The 18,892-nt window shown below is 45.4% G+C and overlaps 1 protein-coding gene across 7 annotated transcripts in view; it reads right to left on the reverse strand.

Annotated features, from left to right (window-relative positions):
* The window catches only part of LOC121878346 (cAMP-dependent protein kinase type I regulatory subunit-like), a 60,122-nt gene that overhangs the window by 33,438 nt on the left and 7,792 nt on the right, over positions 1-18,892 (reverse strand). Inside the window, exons 1-2 of one of the 7 annotated variants that reach the window (XM_042384519.1) lie at positions 9,964-10,005; positions 7,590-7,817 (exon numbers count right to left, since the gene is read on the reverse strand). The exons of 2 other annotated variants lie outside the window; for them this stretch is intronic. In XM_042384519.1, the coding sequence (XP_042240453.1) occupies positions 7,590-7,610 (21 nt within the window). In that variant the 5' untranslated portion in view covers positions 7,611-7,817; positions 9,964-10,005. Of the gene's footprint in view, positions 1-7,589; positions 8,434-9,690; positions 9,813-9,963; positions 10,006-18,892 lie in introns of those variants that run through there. 4 more of the 7 variants (XM_042384518.1, XM_042384516.1, XM_042384517.1 and 1 more) reach the window with 4 other exon arrangements.

Below are 18,892 nucleotides of genomic sequence, written 5' to 3' on the forward strand. Positions count from 1 at the left end.
GAGTGAGTTAATACAATGGAGTCAAGGACTGACCTTTCTCCCTGTATGACTATAGTTTGAGTCGGATGTTAGAATGTTTGTTTTTTCTGTATATGAAGAGGATGGAGGTTAGAGAGGAGGGTCTGAGTTCACTTTGGGGTCAAGGGGTCTGAGTTACTTCTGGGGTCCAAGGGGTCTGGGTTACACTTCTGGGGTCAAGGGTCTGGGTTACACTTCTGGGGTCCAGGGGGTCTGGGTTACACTCTGGGGTCCAGGGGTCTGGAGTCACTTCAGGGGTCCAAAGGGGTCACAGGTCACACTTCTGGGGTCCAAGGGGGTCACAGGTTACACTTCTGGGGTCCAAGGGGGTCACAGGTTACACTTCTGGGGTCCAAGGGGTCACAGGTCTGGGGTCCAAGAGTTTGTTTGTGAGTGTGTAAGAGTGAGTGGGTGTGCGGTATATGGATATTAAGTACCGTGTCTATGAGCCTTAAAAGTCTTATAGTCAAGGCAAATTTCAACGCCTGTAGTGGCTCCCTGAAGCTCACTACATAATTACCAAGTATGTAGACTCACTTGCCTCAGCCTCCCACTACACCGGCGTCTACAGCAACAGTTATACGTACCTGTAGAAGGACAAGAAAAAACAACATTAAAATCTGTCATCTAACACATCAATAACAACAAGGGTGACATCAGTGTTTGAGGTCAGTATGGATGTCAACTTGATGTCACCCACACTATGTTAGCTACCTGGAGAAGAGCACAGACAGGCAGGTGTACACAGGAGCTTAAGGTAAACACCATCATTTATTCCATCTTCAAGACAATTTACGAGGGAGTTTCATGGTTGGAGTGTGTGACAAGCAGCAATATGTCACGCTATACAACCAATATGACCCCCTCCTCCACCGTTCTACTACCTCCTCCTCACCACTGATTACAAACACACGCACGTCAATAGTGTCCAACCCTTCTATATACATTAAAACTCTCGTGCACTCAGCCAGCAAGTTAAATAGTGTAATCAGAGTAGTAATTTTTAGTGTTTAAGACTCATTCAATCAGGCCGGGAGGACAGTTTAGAGCATCGATGACCCTGAGATTGTGTTAAGTTATTGTACACGCACACACATTAGCGTGCACCGAGACAATGCACTAACACACAATACCCACACGCACCGCCCCACCTCCACTCTGCCCCGCCCCGCCCTCCTCAGACCCAAGGGGCATTTGATCATCATTGGCAGTGTTTGTTCCCGCTAACTACGCCTTACTATTACACCGCGTATTTAACTCATTACGCAAACATATAATGGGTAATTACCGAAGAAAAAATAATAATTACAATATTTTCCCATTACCCACGGCTAAACGGGAAGGCATTCATTACCTTTAATTATCTATTCTTGGTCCCTATTATCCGTGTTTTGCTTCCTTTACGTATATTTAAGCCATTACCTGTAACACCTGATGGTTGTTATTATTGTCACCGAGGAATGATGTGGCCTCAGTGCTCGAGTACGGACCATTAAAGCGTTCGTTATAATCTGTGTTGCCGTCCCTGCGTATATTTACTCAACTTACGCACGAGGCAAACACCTGAGATGCGTAAATTACTCCTGAGGTGATGTTAATTAAGGAGTTATTATGACATGCAGGAAGGTGGGCAGTTAAGGTACCCCAAAGGAGGGGGGGGGGGGTCAACAGTAAGTCCTGACACACACACACACACACACACACACTCAACAGGTAGGTAATATATATCGTTTACAACAAAGACATGATGACTTCCGGGAATAAAACAAAAACAATACAAAAAAAACGTTATTAATGAATGACTCAGAACAAGTCAAGCCGCCCCCACACACACATCTGGCATTACCTATAACACACAATTCAATGAAAATAATTAAAGAACATTAGATCATAATGTGTTTGTGATAGGGATCTGAAGTCTGTGTTGTCGACGGCCTTGGTGAGTCCCCGTGTAGTGACACCTTAGAAAGTGGGATACAACACCTGGAGGAAAGGAAGGTGGAGGCATGGGGGAAGAGGAAATGGAGGAGGAAGGTGGTGAAGGGGGGCATGGAGGAGGAAGGTAGGTGAAGGGCATGGGAGGATAGGTGGAGAAGGGGGCATGGAGGAGGGAAGGTGGGTGAAGGGTCATGGAAGGAGGGTGGGTGAAGGGGGGGCATGGAGGAGGGAAGGGTGGGTGAAAGGGGGCATGGAGGAGGAAGGTAGGTGAAGGGGGCATGGAAGGGGATAGGTGGAAGGGCATGGAGGAGGGAAGGTGGGTGAAGGGGTCATGGAAGGAGGGTAGGTGAAGGGGGGCATGGAGGAAGGTGGGTGAAGGGGGGGGCATGGAAGGGGGGCGGTAGGTGGAGAAGGGCAGGAGGAGGAAGGTGGGTGGAGGGGGGACATGGAGAGAAGGTAGGTGAAGGGGGCCTGGAGGAGGGAAGGTAGGTGAAGGGGGGGGGCATGGAGGAGGGAAGGTAGGTAGGAAAGTGGAGGGAGCCATGGAGGCAATAGTGGAAGAGATGTTAGGTGGTGGTGGTGAGGCAAGAGAAGGGAGGGAGTCACACCGTCACAAACACCCTCATATTTATGGATACCACACACCCAGGACGTGACACAGCTTAGTACACGAGTCATTACCACACACACATATCAACACCTACGGACGACTACTGCACCACGTGAACACCACACCACCTGGTGTCTCCATGACCCCGTAAGGTCCTTCATATTAACACCCGAGGACGAGTTACTGAAGCACGAGGCCTATGTGACCTCACACAGTATGGCAAGAGACCAGCCAGGACCATCAACTGTAAACTACAATAATTTGTTTGTTCAATCATTGTTCCTTCTCCTAGTAATGAAAGCTTTTGTTAAGCGACCCACCCACCTCATGTCTTAGTATGTAATAAGTCATGTTTGTCTAATGTAATATATTCAGCCTTCGGGCTGCAGAACTTTTTCAATAAACCGTTAATTATTATTATGACACACACACACACACACTAACAAATTACTGCATATGCAAGACTATCAGGATGAAAAACAACAACAATAACAATAATAGTAATAACAAATATGACAATAATAAAAAATAATACAAATGATAATAAAAACAATAATAATAAATAACAACAATAATAATATATACTGTAACTAGAATCCTAACAAGACCACACTATACATGTATTTGGACGACACGTTAAATGGGTGGCCATAAAATGAAAAACTGTGATGCCATATTTCAGGTGGAAAATATAATTTCACGGTCTTCACGCCCCATATTTCACCACCTGACATCTCCCTGGCAACACCTACTAATTTATATGTAGCTTCAAGACCATTTTTTTTACCCAGTTCTGTACGAGGAATGGCCAGCAGTTTGGGTTAGGTTAGGTTGAGTTGGATTAGGTTAGGTGGCGCTACAGAATTAAAAACCTCAGGATTCTTGTATTTGTTGATAGTTGTATAGTGTCACCTGGTGTTGTCATCATACAGTCAACACCATAATGCCACCATACAAGTCAACACCATAAATACAGTGAGAATCCTTCACTATACAGGGATAAACTACAGACAATCTCACTGTTTATTGGGATTAACCTTAAGATAATACACCCCAGTTTATTTCACCTTAACCTAACCTAACCCCCTCAGGTAAAATTTGGGTGTATTAATCAACAGGTGGGATAAACTAAGGGGGGGGGGCTTAACATCCACGTGATCCTCTTGTTAAGTCAGAGATAATAAGACTAAATTAAAGAAAGAAGGTAATAAGTGGAGTGAGTCAAGTCCTGCCAGTGTTTACCAGTCTCTCTCTCTCTCTCTCTCTCTCTCCCTCTCTCTCTCTCTCCCTCTCTCTCTCTCTCTCTCTCTCTCCCTTACTGGTAAATGATCTACCAGCCATTATACATGAACAAATCTTTTTTTTAACTTAATTCTAACAAATAGAATAAATTACTATATACTTGTAAAAAAAAAAAGAAATCCTAAGGTATTGTAGTAAATATGTTTTGGTTCTCGAGTAAGTAAGTCTGGGAGCAAGGTGAAGATTAGACACCCTAGTCTATTAATAATACACCTTCAAATATAACTAATTACTAAGTGCACGTCCCTAGGGCCCTATATATAATGCTTACCGAGTCACATGTAGTGTAGATTGGCTGGTATAATTATTAGACTTTACAGCGCAAGGCATCATCCTCCTAATCATGGTTTAATATCAAACACCTTCCTGGCATCTATCCTGCATCCGTTACTACACATGATATAAACAACATGACTCTTACCCCCCCACAAACATCAATAATATCTTGTAGCTTCTTCATTCATATACACAATCAGGGTCCGGCCTATATGGGGGGGGGGGGCTTAATATTGTGACGTTCCTGAAACTATTCCATCGAGTTGGGCCAAAATCTTGAGGGAAAATAAAAAACTTGTGTCGTCTCGTCTCGTCCCGTCTCGTCTCCCTCCACTGCTTTTACCAATTTCTTTCAAGTCTTTCATTTATCCTAATTTAATAAAAAAATGGTGTAATGTAAAGATAGCAAGAGAGATAGAAAAAGAGACTTCACACACACACACACACACACACACACACACACACACACCATTTCCTTGAGATGACGATAATAATATCCGGGTTTTATAAAGTGTGTCGTGTAATTAAGAAGGATTCCTCCCCCACCACACAGTGTAGAGCTCTCGTACCTAGAGTGGGGCAAGCGGGCGGGCGGGTAGGTAGGGAGGCTGGCGGGCGGGTAGGGAGGCTGGTGGGCGGGTAGGGAGGCTGGTGGGCGGGTAGGGAGGCTGGTGGGCGGGTAGGGAGGAGAGCGGGCAAGGAGGCAGACTGACCCGCCCCTGAGATCAATAACAGGCCCCAGGGGAAACAGGAAATACAAACTAAAAACCAAATAAACAAAATTAACTCTCAGGAAGATTAGGCCATATTTAAAAGACCTTCTATGGCCTTGTGATGAATGACGAAGGATGTCACTAGCTGCAGTTGTACCCGGAGTTGATTTCAAAGGGGGAACACATCTCCACCACCCACCCAGACCAGGCTACTCTCACCCACCCACTGGTCACCAACATGCCTATTAAAAATCTACACCACGCAACACAACACAACACAAAGACACCCACAGCATCACAAGTCAAGCCAGTAAAGTGAAGGACGCTTAACACTCCCCATATGAAGGTTAGGGATGACTCATGACCTTAACTAAGCCGAATAAACCTGGAGAAAAAATGTCATCAGTTAGCTTTCACATTCTAATATGACGTGCTAACTAACATTCTATTGCGGGGGGGGGGGTAACTAACATTCTATGATAAGAGGTTAACTAACAGGCAATCATAGCTCTCTTTAGAGTATGATTAATAGCGCAAGAGGTCAGGTTAGGTCAGCCAGCCCCTCTTAATCACTTACCGAGGCGTATATCATCATAATTTACCCCCCCCCCTCTCTGTGTGTGTGTGTGTGTGTGTGTGTGTGCGCGCCTGATGGTTCACCCTTGATGGATAACCCGAAGGAGTAGGACAGTGTCTATTTGGGAAGTGAGGGCAGGGGTGAGGGAAGGAGGGGAACAGGGGAAGTGAGAAGAGGGGACTGAAAGATCATCATTTGGTACTTGAGAAAATTCCACATTTATATATAGCTACAACGAGGACCTCAGAACCCCTCCTACTACACAACCAGCTCATTGACGAACACCACCACCACGCACTGAGGCACTATAAGAAGGGGATACGTTCATGCGCCGCACTAGACCAAGCTGGTGCTGAGGCCATGACACTTGTATACAACTTCACCACCTTCTCTTCCTCCTCGTTATCTCTCCCACTCCTTTGTCCTCTCAGTATCTCTTTACCCTTCCTATCCACCCCCCACCCTTTCTCTCGCTCGTTATCCTTCCTATCTCTCTCTCACAACATAATTCCTCACATGTTATCAAGCCTAGTAAGAGACCTTTCACTGTCCGTAGTTCACCACAATATAAAATTGACCCCTTGACCCAGCTCACCGCACATCTTCCCTCTCTCTGGGTCACGTGTAACACCACCACCAATAATAACAACACCATCTTGAGCACCACACACTAAGCTGCAATCATCATTAAGTGAACTTGACCTGTATTTCCCGAGGTGGGGGAGAGGAGGAGGGGGGGGTGGGGGTAATGCCATGCCAAAATCTCGGGTGCCAACAGCAGGAGGCACTTTATTCCAGTAACTATATATACTTTGTTATCCACTCTCCATCAGTGAGTGTCTTGGGTGTGGCCGGACGGGATGTTATTTTACAAGCCAGATATAATTAACTGATGGGGTGGTAGGGGTCATCTAGTGGTCGTTGTAAGCTGGTGTTGACGACAAGCCTGGGATGAATTATCGGATGATTAAACACCCTAAATAACCTGTCCCTGTCCTTCTCCCAGGTAGCGTCAGGTTCTTTAATCTCCAGGTGACACCCCCACCCTCCAAAGCCTCTCTCTTCACCTTTCTAGCCAACTGTTCCTCTTGATGGACGGAAAAAACTAACTTTCCATTCTCAAAAATCTTCTTTGTGATAGTTGGGTGACAGGAGTTTTATTTAAGGGTTTTATACCGATGTGAGTTCCCCCATTTGTGTGGCTTTTACTCATTTTTTCTTCCTGACAGGTGCACACAGGCCACTACATTAAAGTTGACAAAGTTCCACTGCTTCTGTGAGTGAGTGAGATACAAGTTCACTATGGCGGTTTTGTCTCTTCCTTCAAAATGGACAAAATATAAATACCGCAAAAGACCCCACACACACACACACACACACACACACACACAAACACACACAAACACACACACACATCTCTCTAGCAACAGTCCGCTATTCCGTGTACCGCCCTCCTCCTCCCGGGTCAGGCTCAATCAAAACTGTACCCGATTCTCACCCGTGCAGAAGACATATTTACAGAGTCAATATCAAGCTGTCACCCAAAATATGAGGTCGAGGATGGTGATCGAGGTCAAAGTGGACGGTTTCCTAGGTCGAGTGGTGAAGGAGTCACTGTTGACGTGACCTGAGATACACGTTATATGGTCACAGTACTCCATGGTAGAGCCCCTCCTCCCTGGCACCCCACCACGTCAGCCCAGGGTATGAGCAGTGGTGTGTGTGTGTGTGTGTGTGTGTGTGTGTGTAAGGTTGCGTGACAATAAAATAAGTTTGGCGGTACCATTACGACTCTATTGTACACTTTATTGAACTTAAACCTACGCTCTTGACTTACACATGAGGTATTTCCTCTCAACCTCCCTCCCTCCGTCAGCGTGGCCACCTGTAGTGAGTGGTAACTAAGGAAATCAAGGGTCCTTATTCTCGTTAGTAAAATATCATATTGTAAATGTGTTAATAATAGTTAGAAGAGACAGACTCACAGGCCCCCTTACTAAAACCACCTGACACTGAGGTAAGGAAGACTGTCCATAACTAAGACAAACTCCTGCTCAACATCGAGAGAAAAATATAAGTAAATAAAGAGCTCTGTCTATGGTAATGAAGAGTTAAAGAGTGAGGCACAACATGTCACCTGGTGGGAAATACTCACCTCGTTATCAGAGTTGCCCATGTTGCCCGCCAGCTCAAGCAGTCACGTTGATTCACTTCACAAAATGTTCCTCTTGCTTGACCCCTTCACTCACTCACTCGTCAATAATACTTTTTTCCTTGTCGTTGAGTGAGTTATGCACTTGTCTGTGTTCCAATGGCGTTACTTACAATGATTTGTTTCAGTCGTAACTATTAGCTCTCTTCCTCGAATCCTTGAGAATATTTCCTAAATCCTTGAGAATATTAAACCTTCTTCCACAATACTTATGGCTTATGGGTGAAGAAACAGGTTAATATTACACAGCCTCTCTCACACACGACAAGCGGTGTGGGGTTAAGAGGATGTAAGAGTTATAACCTGTCAGTGTATCAAGTAATTATGTGACGCCAGTCCTTTACACTAATTACACCTCTCTACATCATTAAATTTAGCTCACACACACACACTATAGCCTCGTGGTGAAGATCAAGTATTTTGGTGTGTGTGTTAAGTAAGAGTGAGGGGTGTGGCATGCCTGACCTTTACACAGGGAGCCCCACGAGGGACTGGGGTCAGTAATGACAGGCAAGAGGGCCAAGCTGAAGGCTGCCTGGCGAGGGTTGGCACTTGCAACACGAAGAAAACCTGTATAATCCTCTGCTGGTCCGAGTCTAGTACAGTAATTAAGGGATGGACGAGGTGGCAGCGGTTTTAACATCAGTATATTTGGTAATGAGGCAGCGGTCCGGAGTTAATTACTCTGAGTGTTGGAGGGGGAAGACTTAATTATGTTGGCAAATTACCCTAACATTTTATATTGGATTTTCAAGGGCAAATATTACATCTGCTCACTACCTTTTGTGCGCACGTTTCATCTCTTGCCTGCCAAAAAATCAGTGATTCATGTATAATATTTCGGGTGAAAACACACACACCTGCTCTTAACACTGCCAGAGATCAGAAACACCGAGAAGTAAAGAGTGTCATGTAGATAATGTGTTGGCGGCAGTAGCGGGGTAAGAGCGTGAGGTGATTACCAGGTGTGTCGCGTGACGGTAAGACCCGCCTCGCAGTGCATGTAAACAACACCCCATTAATCCTGGTCTTTACTCCAACCATCACCACACACGCTCACACGGATCATCCCTGTATGGTCACCACACCCTCCACCATCACCACACACTCTCACACGGATCATCCCTGTATGGTCACCACACCCTCCACCATCACCACACACTCTCACACGGATCATCCCTGTATGGTCACCACACCCTCCACCATCACCACACTCTCCCACACGGATCATCCTGTATGGTCACCACCCTCCACCATCACCACACACTCTCACACGGATCATCCCTGTATGGTCACCACACCCTCCACCATCACCACACCTCACAAGGATCATCCCTGTAGGGTCACCACACCCTCCACCATCACCACACACCTCACAAGGATCATCCCTGTATGGTCACCACACCCTCCACCGTCACCACACACTCTCACACGGATCATCCCTGTAGGGTCACATCACCACACACTCACGGAAGGGAAGGTGTGTTGGCGCACCATCAGTCATCACCTCCACACACTCAAAAGTTCCACTCGACTCTCCACTTAAGGACCAACACAACACCTTATCTCGATTTCCTCTGGTTATGACTCGACACTGCAGTCCACGCCACACACATTACTCAAGGTTAGGTGCGACGTGCTGGGAGACCACGAGAGTTTAGCTCCTGGGCCCAGTGGGTCAAGCTCTTTCTCGGGCAATATACGAAGGTGGGCCGTACGTGACTTTACTGCCGTCAACTACTCCCCCAAAGGCGTGTGTTAGGAAGCTTCGTTATGAATACCAATGAGGATGTCAAGGAGGTGCTCAAGTTTCCAGCAATATCATGACGAGGACGACATGACCAGTTAGTAGTGAAGTAACAACAAGGGTTCAGTCAGCGCCTTGTTATCACCTCATCCTTTCACTTGTCATACAGTGTTACTATATTTCCTATTGTTCAGTTATCACCAAGACACCTTCCACAAACGTCAACACTTGGTCGCCACAATACAACACACTAGTGCTCCAGGACAGGTACTGTACTGTACGAAGCAACAGGAGTACCTTCACGTCCTCACCTCACGAGCGCCGACGGCCAACTAATCGCACTCGCAGAGTCAGAGCCTCAGTCAGTGACAGTCAGGCCTCAGTTTCACCTCGCAACGTCCACATCCACCAATTTCCCCAACACACACACACACACACACACTGAGCCCGTTCTTAACATCTGACTCAGAGATTAGGTTACTTGATTACATAAAATCTGACACGTGTCTTTTGCCAGCTTCCTTAACACATTTCTATACAGCCACTACTGGGGGGGAGGGGGGTGCGCACCACACTATCTGCCTCCCTGCAAGAGGTCCAACAAAAGACTGGAGCAGGAAAAAGGAACAGGCGGTAACCGGCACCATAAAGCCAGCCAGGTGCCAACGCGGAATTTCTCCTCACCCTACCACCCGCACCACCTAAATAAGGCCGCAACGGACGCCAATAAGAACCTCAAACCCATCTAAATCATACATGACCTCTGCTCACTCTTCAAAGATAATCTAAAAATAACGAAGAGTGAGAGTTAATGATGGCGTCCACGCCCAGGCCTTAAAACAACGCGCCAGTAACAACCTTCTATCCTCACTATCAACCAAAATAAACAGATTCACAAATGAACTTGAGGCCAGGCAGCTCAAGTCAACTTAGGGGGAATGTGACCTGTAAGTGAGGAGCTTTCCACCCACTCTCCACTAACAACAATATTTACACGTGTGGAAACAGTTACTGGTGATGAGAGGGTAGACTATTGGCTGCTGCACCATAACAAGGGAAGGAAAGCCTGGGACAACACATCTCATTGACTCAAGAGATAAGGGTTCATTGTGACTCCCCTCCTCTCGCTGAACCCACTTGTTGATACACCCAGTTAAGGAACCTAGTGTCTACGTCATACTAACAATGTCTAATATTAGCTGGTGTAAAAATAATAGAAATTTACGACTAGCTGGAGACGTGAGGCAGTCTGGTGTTCCTTAATCATTGACCTATTCTTACACACACACACACACACACACACCAACGTGCTTTTAAAGTTCGTAAACACAACACAATATCTGCAACACTTGAGGGAAATTTCTGCAACATTATATTCGAGAAAAAATTTAAGAAAAGTATATTAGGAAATAACATAACTAGAGTACAGTATACTTTGTTCTTTATTGATATTTACTTCTGAATTATCCCACATTTCTTACTGTTTTTTGTTTGTTTCTTAATATATTTTTTCATTATTTATTTTTCATTTATTTATATATTTTTCATTTTATTTTTTATTACTTATTTTTTTATTTACTTATTTATTTATTCACTTAATCATTTATTTATTCATTTACTTGCTAACTGATTTATTTATCGACTGATTTCTTTATTTTTCATTCCTTCATTCATTTATTTACTTATTTAATTATTCATTTATTTACATATTTTTTTATTTGCTGATGAATGAACGCCAGAAAGCCATAAACAAGACCAGACCAGAAAAGACTCCACCTCGGGGGTAAACATAGCAAGGGGGGGGGCACCTAACCAGGCGACAGAGGAACACTAAAACCACACTCCACTCTTCTCTCCTATCCTCTCGCGGGTCTTTAGCGCTGGGGACTGATAACTGCAGTGTGTGTGTGTGTGGTCAGCGTGTTTATGTACTCGTATATACCAGTTATAATATAGGTTGCGCCACCAGCTATTATCTCTGCCTGCCTGTCCCCCATCAGCACCTTGTGTGTGTGTGTGTGTGTGAGCAATTACTACGGAGGGGCTTTGCATGACTACGCCCCCCCCCCCACCTCTCACACACACCGAACTCCTTACCAAATCAACAGGTAGATGGAACTAAACCTGTATATTAGGACAACAACAAAAATAAGGACCTGGTAATTTTCAAGCAACTGGCTGGTGCTTACGACAATAAATGAGCGAAAATGTATACGTATATTTACTTCACATCACCTGAAGATTAGCCTCCCCAAGCTTATTCCGCTTTAAGATTAACCCCTGTAGTGCTAACCTAACCTAACCCCTGAAATGCTAACCTAACCTAACCCCTGTAATGAACTCAACCTAACCCCTGTAATGCTCACCTAACCTAACCCCTGTAATGCTCACCTAACCTAACCCCTGTAATGCTCACCTAACCTAACCCCTGTAATGCTCACCTAACCAACCCCTGTAATGCTCACCCAACCAACCCCTGTAATGCTAACCCAACCCAACCCCCTGTAATGCCTCACCTAACCTAACCCCTGTAATGCCTACCTCCAACCTAACCCCTGTAATGCTCACCTAACCCAACCCCTGTAATGCTCACCTAACCTAACCCCTGTAATGCTCACCTAACCCAACCCCTGTAATGCTAACCCAACCTAACCCCTGTAATGCTAACCCAACCCCTGTAATGCTAACCTAACCCCTAATGCTAACCAACCTAACCCCGTAATGCTAACCCAACCTAACCCCTGTAATGATAGCCTACCCAGCCCCCCAGTTGTTAGTAAGATGCTTAATCATGTGGAAAAGCAAGGGGGGTTGAACTTTTGGTTTGATTCACACACTGAGTACATAAAATACAGTCCACGAATACATAAGAAAATCAGACAACAGTGTACTAACTTCTACTGTATTCTTGATGAAATGGATGCCATACAAAGGAAGGAAGGAAGGAAGGAAGGAAGGAAGGAAGGAAGGAGAGAGAGAGAGAGAGAGAGAGAGAGAGAGAGAGAGAGAGAGAGAGAGAGAGAGAGAGAGAGAGAGAGAGAGAGAGAGAGAGAGAGAGAGAGAGAGAGAGAGAGAGAGAGAGACAGGAGAGAGAGACAGAGAGAGACAGAGAGAGACAGAGAGAGAGAGAGAGAGACAGAGAGAGAGAGACAGAGAGAGAGAGAGAGAGAGAGAGAGAGAGAGAGAGATAAGGAGAGAGAGAGAGAGAGAGAGGAGAGGAGAGAGAGAGACAGGGAGAGAGAGGCAGAGAGACAGAGAGAGAGACAGAGAGAGAGAGAGAGAGAGACAGAGAGAGAGAGACAGAGGAGAGAGAGAGATAGAGAGACATAGAGAGAGAGAGAGAGAGAGAGAGAGAGAGAGAGAGAGAGAGAGAGAGAGAGAGAGAGAGAGAGAGAGAGAGAGAGAGAGAGAGAGAGAGAGAGAGAGAGAGAGAGAGAGAGAGAGAGAGAGAGAGAGAGAGAGAGAGAGAGTCCCAAAACAACACACTTCGGAGTCACATTAAGTAATCTTGGCAGTCACTCTGGCCAGTGTGTACACACACACACACACACACACACACACACACACACACACACACACACACACACACACACACTGTCAACTATATGTCATAACTTCCCTCCCCTCACGGATACAGTCGAGTTACCACAATACAGTACAGTGCTACCTACACCCATTCTCTCAAGCTTTCCCCTGTTTATAACACCCCAGAAATCCCCAAGTTTAACATGACTAAACACAAACGATTACACCCTTGGACGAGTGTAGACCAGGTGGAGGAGGAGCAGTTTAAAAATCCTGGAGATGTAGGGGTCAACCTCTAGCCAAAAATCTGTGTTGGTTTCCGGAGATGAGCGTCACTGCAGATGCGAGACGAGGGTGGTGGTGTCTGATTGATCCTGCCCTTGTGCAGCCAGGACGCAAGGGCCAGGCAGACAGGGCGGGCGACGGGGGGCGCACTGACTGACACCACTGCATGAAAACTAGACTCATTAACTGCCGCACTGCAGACTCCATCCTTACTAACTCTTATTTGACCTCTACAAGATAACATCACCTAATTACTACACTTGTTTCACCTCCCAAAAAACAACAAAACATATAAGAAAGAATTTCCTCTGATAATTCACCTCCTGGCAACGTGAGGCAACAGGACCACTAAAATAATGTAATATCGTAAGTTTAATCTCTGGAGAGTTTTATCCATTACCAAGCTGATTAAGAAAGAGGCAGGATCACGGCTGGGCATTAGTTTAATACCAGCATGGGTTGGGGGGAGGTGGGCGATCGATGTGATCAACACCCCCTACCTGATCAACACCCCCTACCTGATCAACACCCCTGGCTACCTGATCAACACTCTACCTGATCAACACCCCTGGGTACCTGATCAACACCCCCTACCTGATCAACACCCCCTACCTGATCAAACAATTAACAAGAACACTTAACCCACACCAGCTACACCTCACAGTCCTCCAGCAGCTACAAGGAATTATGTTATGGTTGTAGTTTACATCGAGGTCTTGGCAGTTTATAGTTCCCAGGTGGTGCCATTAACCCTTAAAGACCCTAAGTGTGGTGTAATAGGTGGTGTAGGTGGGGGTTAGTTATGGCCTGGTGCTGGTGTGCCAACGACAAGGTTAGGTAATGAACTCCAGCCAGCCAGCCAGCCAAGGGGAATTTCTTTGTTTGGTCACCATGCACTCTAGAGACTTCACAACTCTCTCTCTCTCTCTCTCCCTACACTAACCCTCTCTTCTTCCCCTCTTCCCTCTCACACACTCATCTCCAATCCCCAACAACACTTCACGGTAAGACACCCCAGAGCCTGTGGTGTATAGGGTAATCGCTCCCTAATTCTCGGTTCTCATGACACACACAGTTACCGTAGTTATATAGCTCCGGTAATATAGACGAGCACTGAGATATACCAACCAGGTGTAAGATACTGACTGTGGTGACATGAGGAGTGTAGTGAAGATGCCTTAACGAAGATAAAGGTGATGGGAAAGATGATAACAGTAAATTTACCTGCGTTAGGAATGTGTTTAGTTAAGGGTGGAGGGTGGGATAACATTTCCGCAATAGTAGACAAGGAGGAGTGAGTGAGTGAGTGAGGAGGAGGTGTGTGGGAGTGAGGTGTGTGTGTGTGTGTGTGTGTGTGTGTAGGGGGGATGGAGAAGTACAGGAGACAGCATCTTCCTGGTGGTGGAGGTAATGTGAATTCACCTGCCAAGTCACGTCCCAGGCTGTCTCTCCTCACGACCACCCGTCTACTATTGCCTCTAGCTGGTTATGTTAGTTTAGGCTAGGTTATGTTATGTTAGTTTAGGCTAGGTTATGTTAGGTTATGTTATGTTAGTGTAGGCTAGGTTAGGTTAGGTTAGGCTAGGTTATGTTATGTTAGTTTAGGCTAGGTTATGTTATGTTAGTTTAGGCTAGGTTATGTTAGGTTATGTTATGTTAGTGTAGGCTAGGTTAGGTTAGGTTAGGCTAGGTTATGTTATGTTAGTTTAGGCTAGGTTATGTTAGGTTAGGTTAGGTTAGGACCTCTCAGTACACATACAGTATATCGGGAAGACACGGTATGAGGTGACCCACTAGACAGCTTCACCACAACACTTTATAACAAATATCAGGCTCAAGAAACTAACATTCATATTTCCTTTATATACGTGAGGTCATCATGTACCAATCCTTCCTGTGTGTGTCAGACTACCTACACTGTCAGCATCACCATGATCCTATACTGTCAGCACCACCATGAACCTTTACTGTCAGCACCACCATGATCCTATACTGTCAGCATCACCATGATCCTATACTGTCAGCATCACCATGATCCTATACTGTCAGCATCCTACCATGATCCTACACTGTCAGCACCACCATGATCCTATACTGTCAGCACCACCATGATCCCATGTCAGCACCACCATGATCCTACACTGTCAGCACCACCATGATCCTATACTGTCAGCATCACCATGAACCTATACCTGTCAGCACCACCATGATCCTATACTGTCAGCATCACCACCCTGATACCTATACTCATCCTATACCATACTGTCAGCATCACCATGATCCTATAACTACACTGTCAGCATCACCATGATCCTATTCCTATACTGTCAGCATCACCATGATCCCATAACTATACTGTCAGCACCACCATGATCCTACCATCACCATGATCCTATATATACCGTCAGCATCACCATGATCCTATAACCATACCGTCAGCATCACCATGTGACCCACTCATATCATCACCATGATCACCATGATCCTATAACTACACTCAGCAATCACCATGATCCTATACCATATCTGTCCGTCAGCATCACCATGATCACCATGATAACTACACTGCCGTCATCACCATGAGTATGATCCTATAACTACACTGTCAGCATCACCATGATCCTATTCCTATACTGTCAGCATCACCATGATCCTATAACTATACTGTCAGAATCACTATCCTATTCCTATACTGTCAGCATCACCATGATCCTATAACTACACTGTCAGCATCACCATGATCCTATAACTATACTGTCAGCATCACCATGATCCTATAACTATACTGTCAGCATCACCATGATCCTATTCCTATACTGTCAGCATCACCATGATCCTATAACTACACTGTCAGCATCACCATGATCACTATCTACTCATCTCGGTGTCTCTCTCACACACACAATTAACAATATCCCACAACACTTAACACTGGCGCCATTAATATCCTTCACTCAGTCATCCAGTAGACGAAAAAAAAAAATCGAAAAAAAAAAACACATTAAAACTCGAACTCCATTTAACTCAGGCATCAAATAGAAAAAAAGAGAGAAAAAAATGGGAAAAACACAAAAATTAAAACTCTATCATCACAGACACTTGAGGAAGAGAAAAGAATTTATACAGGTTTATAGATGAAGATATAACAGGTCTCCTTACAATGCTAACCTAACCCTTCACCAGTTAAGTAATGAAGTATTAATCCCTATGTTTGGTCCATCGTCAGCATAATCAGTTCAGGGCAACACATTACTATATACGGGTAACAGTGTGGACACGGGTGGGTGGGCGGATACATTGTTATGTTTGAAGTGTTCTCCGAGCGTCAGAGAGAGGGCCGCTGAGTGCTGAGTTAGGAAGCTGCGTCACCCACACCATACTCGACTCAAATGATTATTCTCTTTTATTTAACATCATTTGTGTGTTGCGTCTGGTAGTGTATAAATAGAGTATAACAATGTGGGTATTATACGGTTAATGTTTTTGTAATGGTGAATCAATACGTTTGTTTTTTAAGTTGAAGAATATCATGATTAGGAACACTATGGTTAGGTTACACACAACACATAACCCACCAAGCTATCTATCTATCTACCAATTACCTTTCCATTCAGAACAGTTCCTACAGCAGATCAAATCACCCTGGACGACACAACACAAAGACCACAGAGGTATTATATATCCGCCTTCCACCACCGATGGCTGTAGCGTCAAGGGGAAATAATTTAGATGATGTGGTAGTTATTTTATACGACGACTGGGCCCTGGGTGCTGGAGGGGGAGGGAGATGGGGAGAGGGGAGGGAGATGGGGAGAGGGGAGGGGATGGGGAGACGGGGTGAGGAGGGAGGGATGTTGCTGCCCCACGCCACCTAATAATTAAACAGCCCTGCACACACACACACACACACACGTCACTCTTCGTCAGTGTAGGCGCCACTAGTTGTGTCTAGGTATTATAAGAGGCAGGTCAGGGAAGCTTATGCAGCCTATGTAACCTAACCACATCATTAATACCGGTACTAACGACCTTCCAGGGTAGTTATACGTACGGTTGGATTTAATTAGTACACGACTCATTAGGTCTACGGTGTGTGGGAGCGAGCCTTGTTGTGTAGGGGGTTCACATCTCAGCTCAACTGTTATTGTAGTAACGCTGGACTGGACGCCTCAATTATATTACAGTACAGTGCCCTTAAGTTAGTTGTTTACTGTTTTATTGAGACTCCTCCCGGTTTGTTTCACCAGTCACCTGTACAGTACTGTATATCACCTACCGCTGTCAGGGGAGAGCTAGGGTAATTACCGCGCACAGCAGGATTACAGACCACAATAAGGCTCCCAACTGTTCCTGACTCGGTGGAGTAAAAGTGAGCCCTGCACTGAATTGTAAACAGTGTGATAAGCACTGGACTGGTCTACCTTCACTTTCCCAACTGCAAAGTGACGATATCCATTCACATCTGGGTAAATTTTGGGTGACTTGGTAGAAGGACTTGCAGCTATTCGCCTTTGACCCACTTATCAAAAATAAGTACAGTGCTACCTTTAACTACTTAAAAGTGTACACAAAAAAATATGTACACTTTTAAGGTCAGAAATTCAAAGGCGGCATCAGAGTGTAAATTTAGGCCCATGTCCACACACTACAGGTATATAAAAGGTCATCTATAAACCACATACTGTAACACACACAGGTTCACAACAAGAAACTCGTGCCAACCCTGAACAACTGATAAGACTTTAAAGAGAAAACTTTAGTAACGCAGGAAGACCCCCCCACACACGAGAATGGCCGCCTCGGTAATGATAACGGGAGGTCCACTGCGGCACCATACGTGACAACTGGCCACACCTGCCTACACATACAACCTGATAGTGTGGCCACCCGTGTGTGTGTTTAAAGCTGTCATTTCGTGGAGTCTATGCTGCCATCATCCACCACTCACTCTCACACGACCACTTCTTTCCCTATCACCCAACAACTTCCCACCCAGGGTATACATACAAACACACACACAAGGTCACCCTTTTTTCACCACGTCACCAGACTATCCTTCATCACGTGTTTTATCATCAATGCGAGGTCGTGACTACCTGCTGTAACGACGTCACACACGCGAGTCAAGTCACCCCCTCCTACCCACCCACCCCTCCATCACCCTAGCCCTCCCCACCACAATCACCTCCCCTATCTGACAATGACTACAAGGTGCCATGCAACTGTGACAGCTGAATGATGAGTATATGGATCAAGACGCACCCTCCTGAGCCCCGTGACCTCGACAATAACACCATTGGGCCGAAACGCCTTAGCAATACTGTTATTCTTACCATTTATTATGAGGGCTATTCTGGTCTCGCTAACAGGGATATTACAGACACAAGCCACCCCACCCCACCCCGCCCAAATAACATCATGTAACAGGCTTCTTACACCTACTACTACTGCTGGCTTGTCACGCTATACGTCAAAAGTCCCCCACCTCTCCATATCTCTCTCCCCTATTATACATGCAATCATATACACTATACTGTATCTTGCTCGCCCAAACATAAAGACAACACTGACACGTCTTTCTCTCTCTCAAAACACACACACACACACGTACGTACGTTACATTTTTCAGGTAATTGGATATAAGGTAGGGAGAGCGGCTTTAACTCAGGAATCTGCTGAAGACATTCTG

This window comes from Homarus americanus, unplaced genomic scaffold (assembly GCF_018991925.1).
Source record: "Homarus americanus isolate GMGI-L3 unplaced genomic scaffold, GMGI_Hamer_2.0 scaffold41027, whole genome shotgun sequence".
NCBI lineage: Eukaryota > Metazoa > Arthropoda > Malacostraca > Decapoda > Nephropidae > Homarus > Homarus americanus.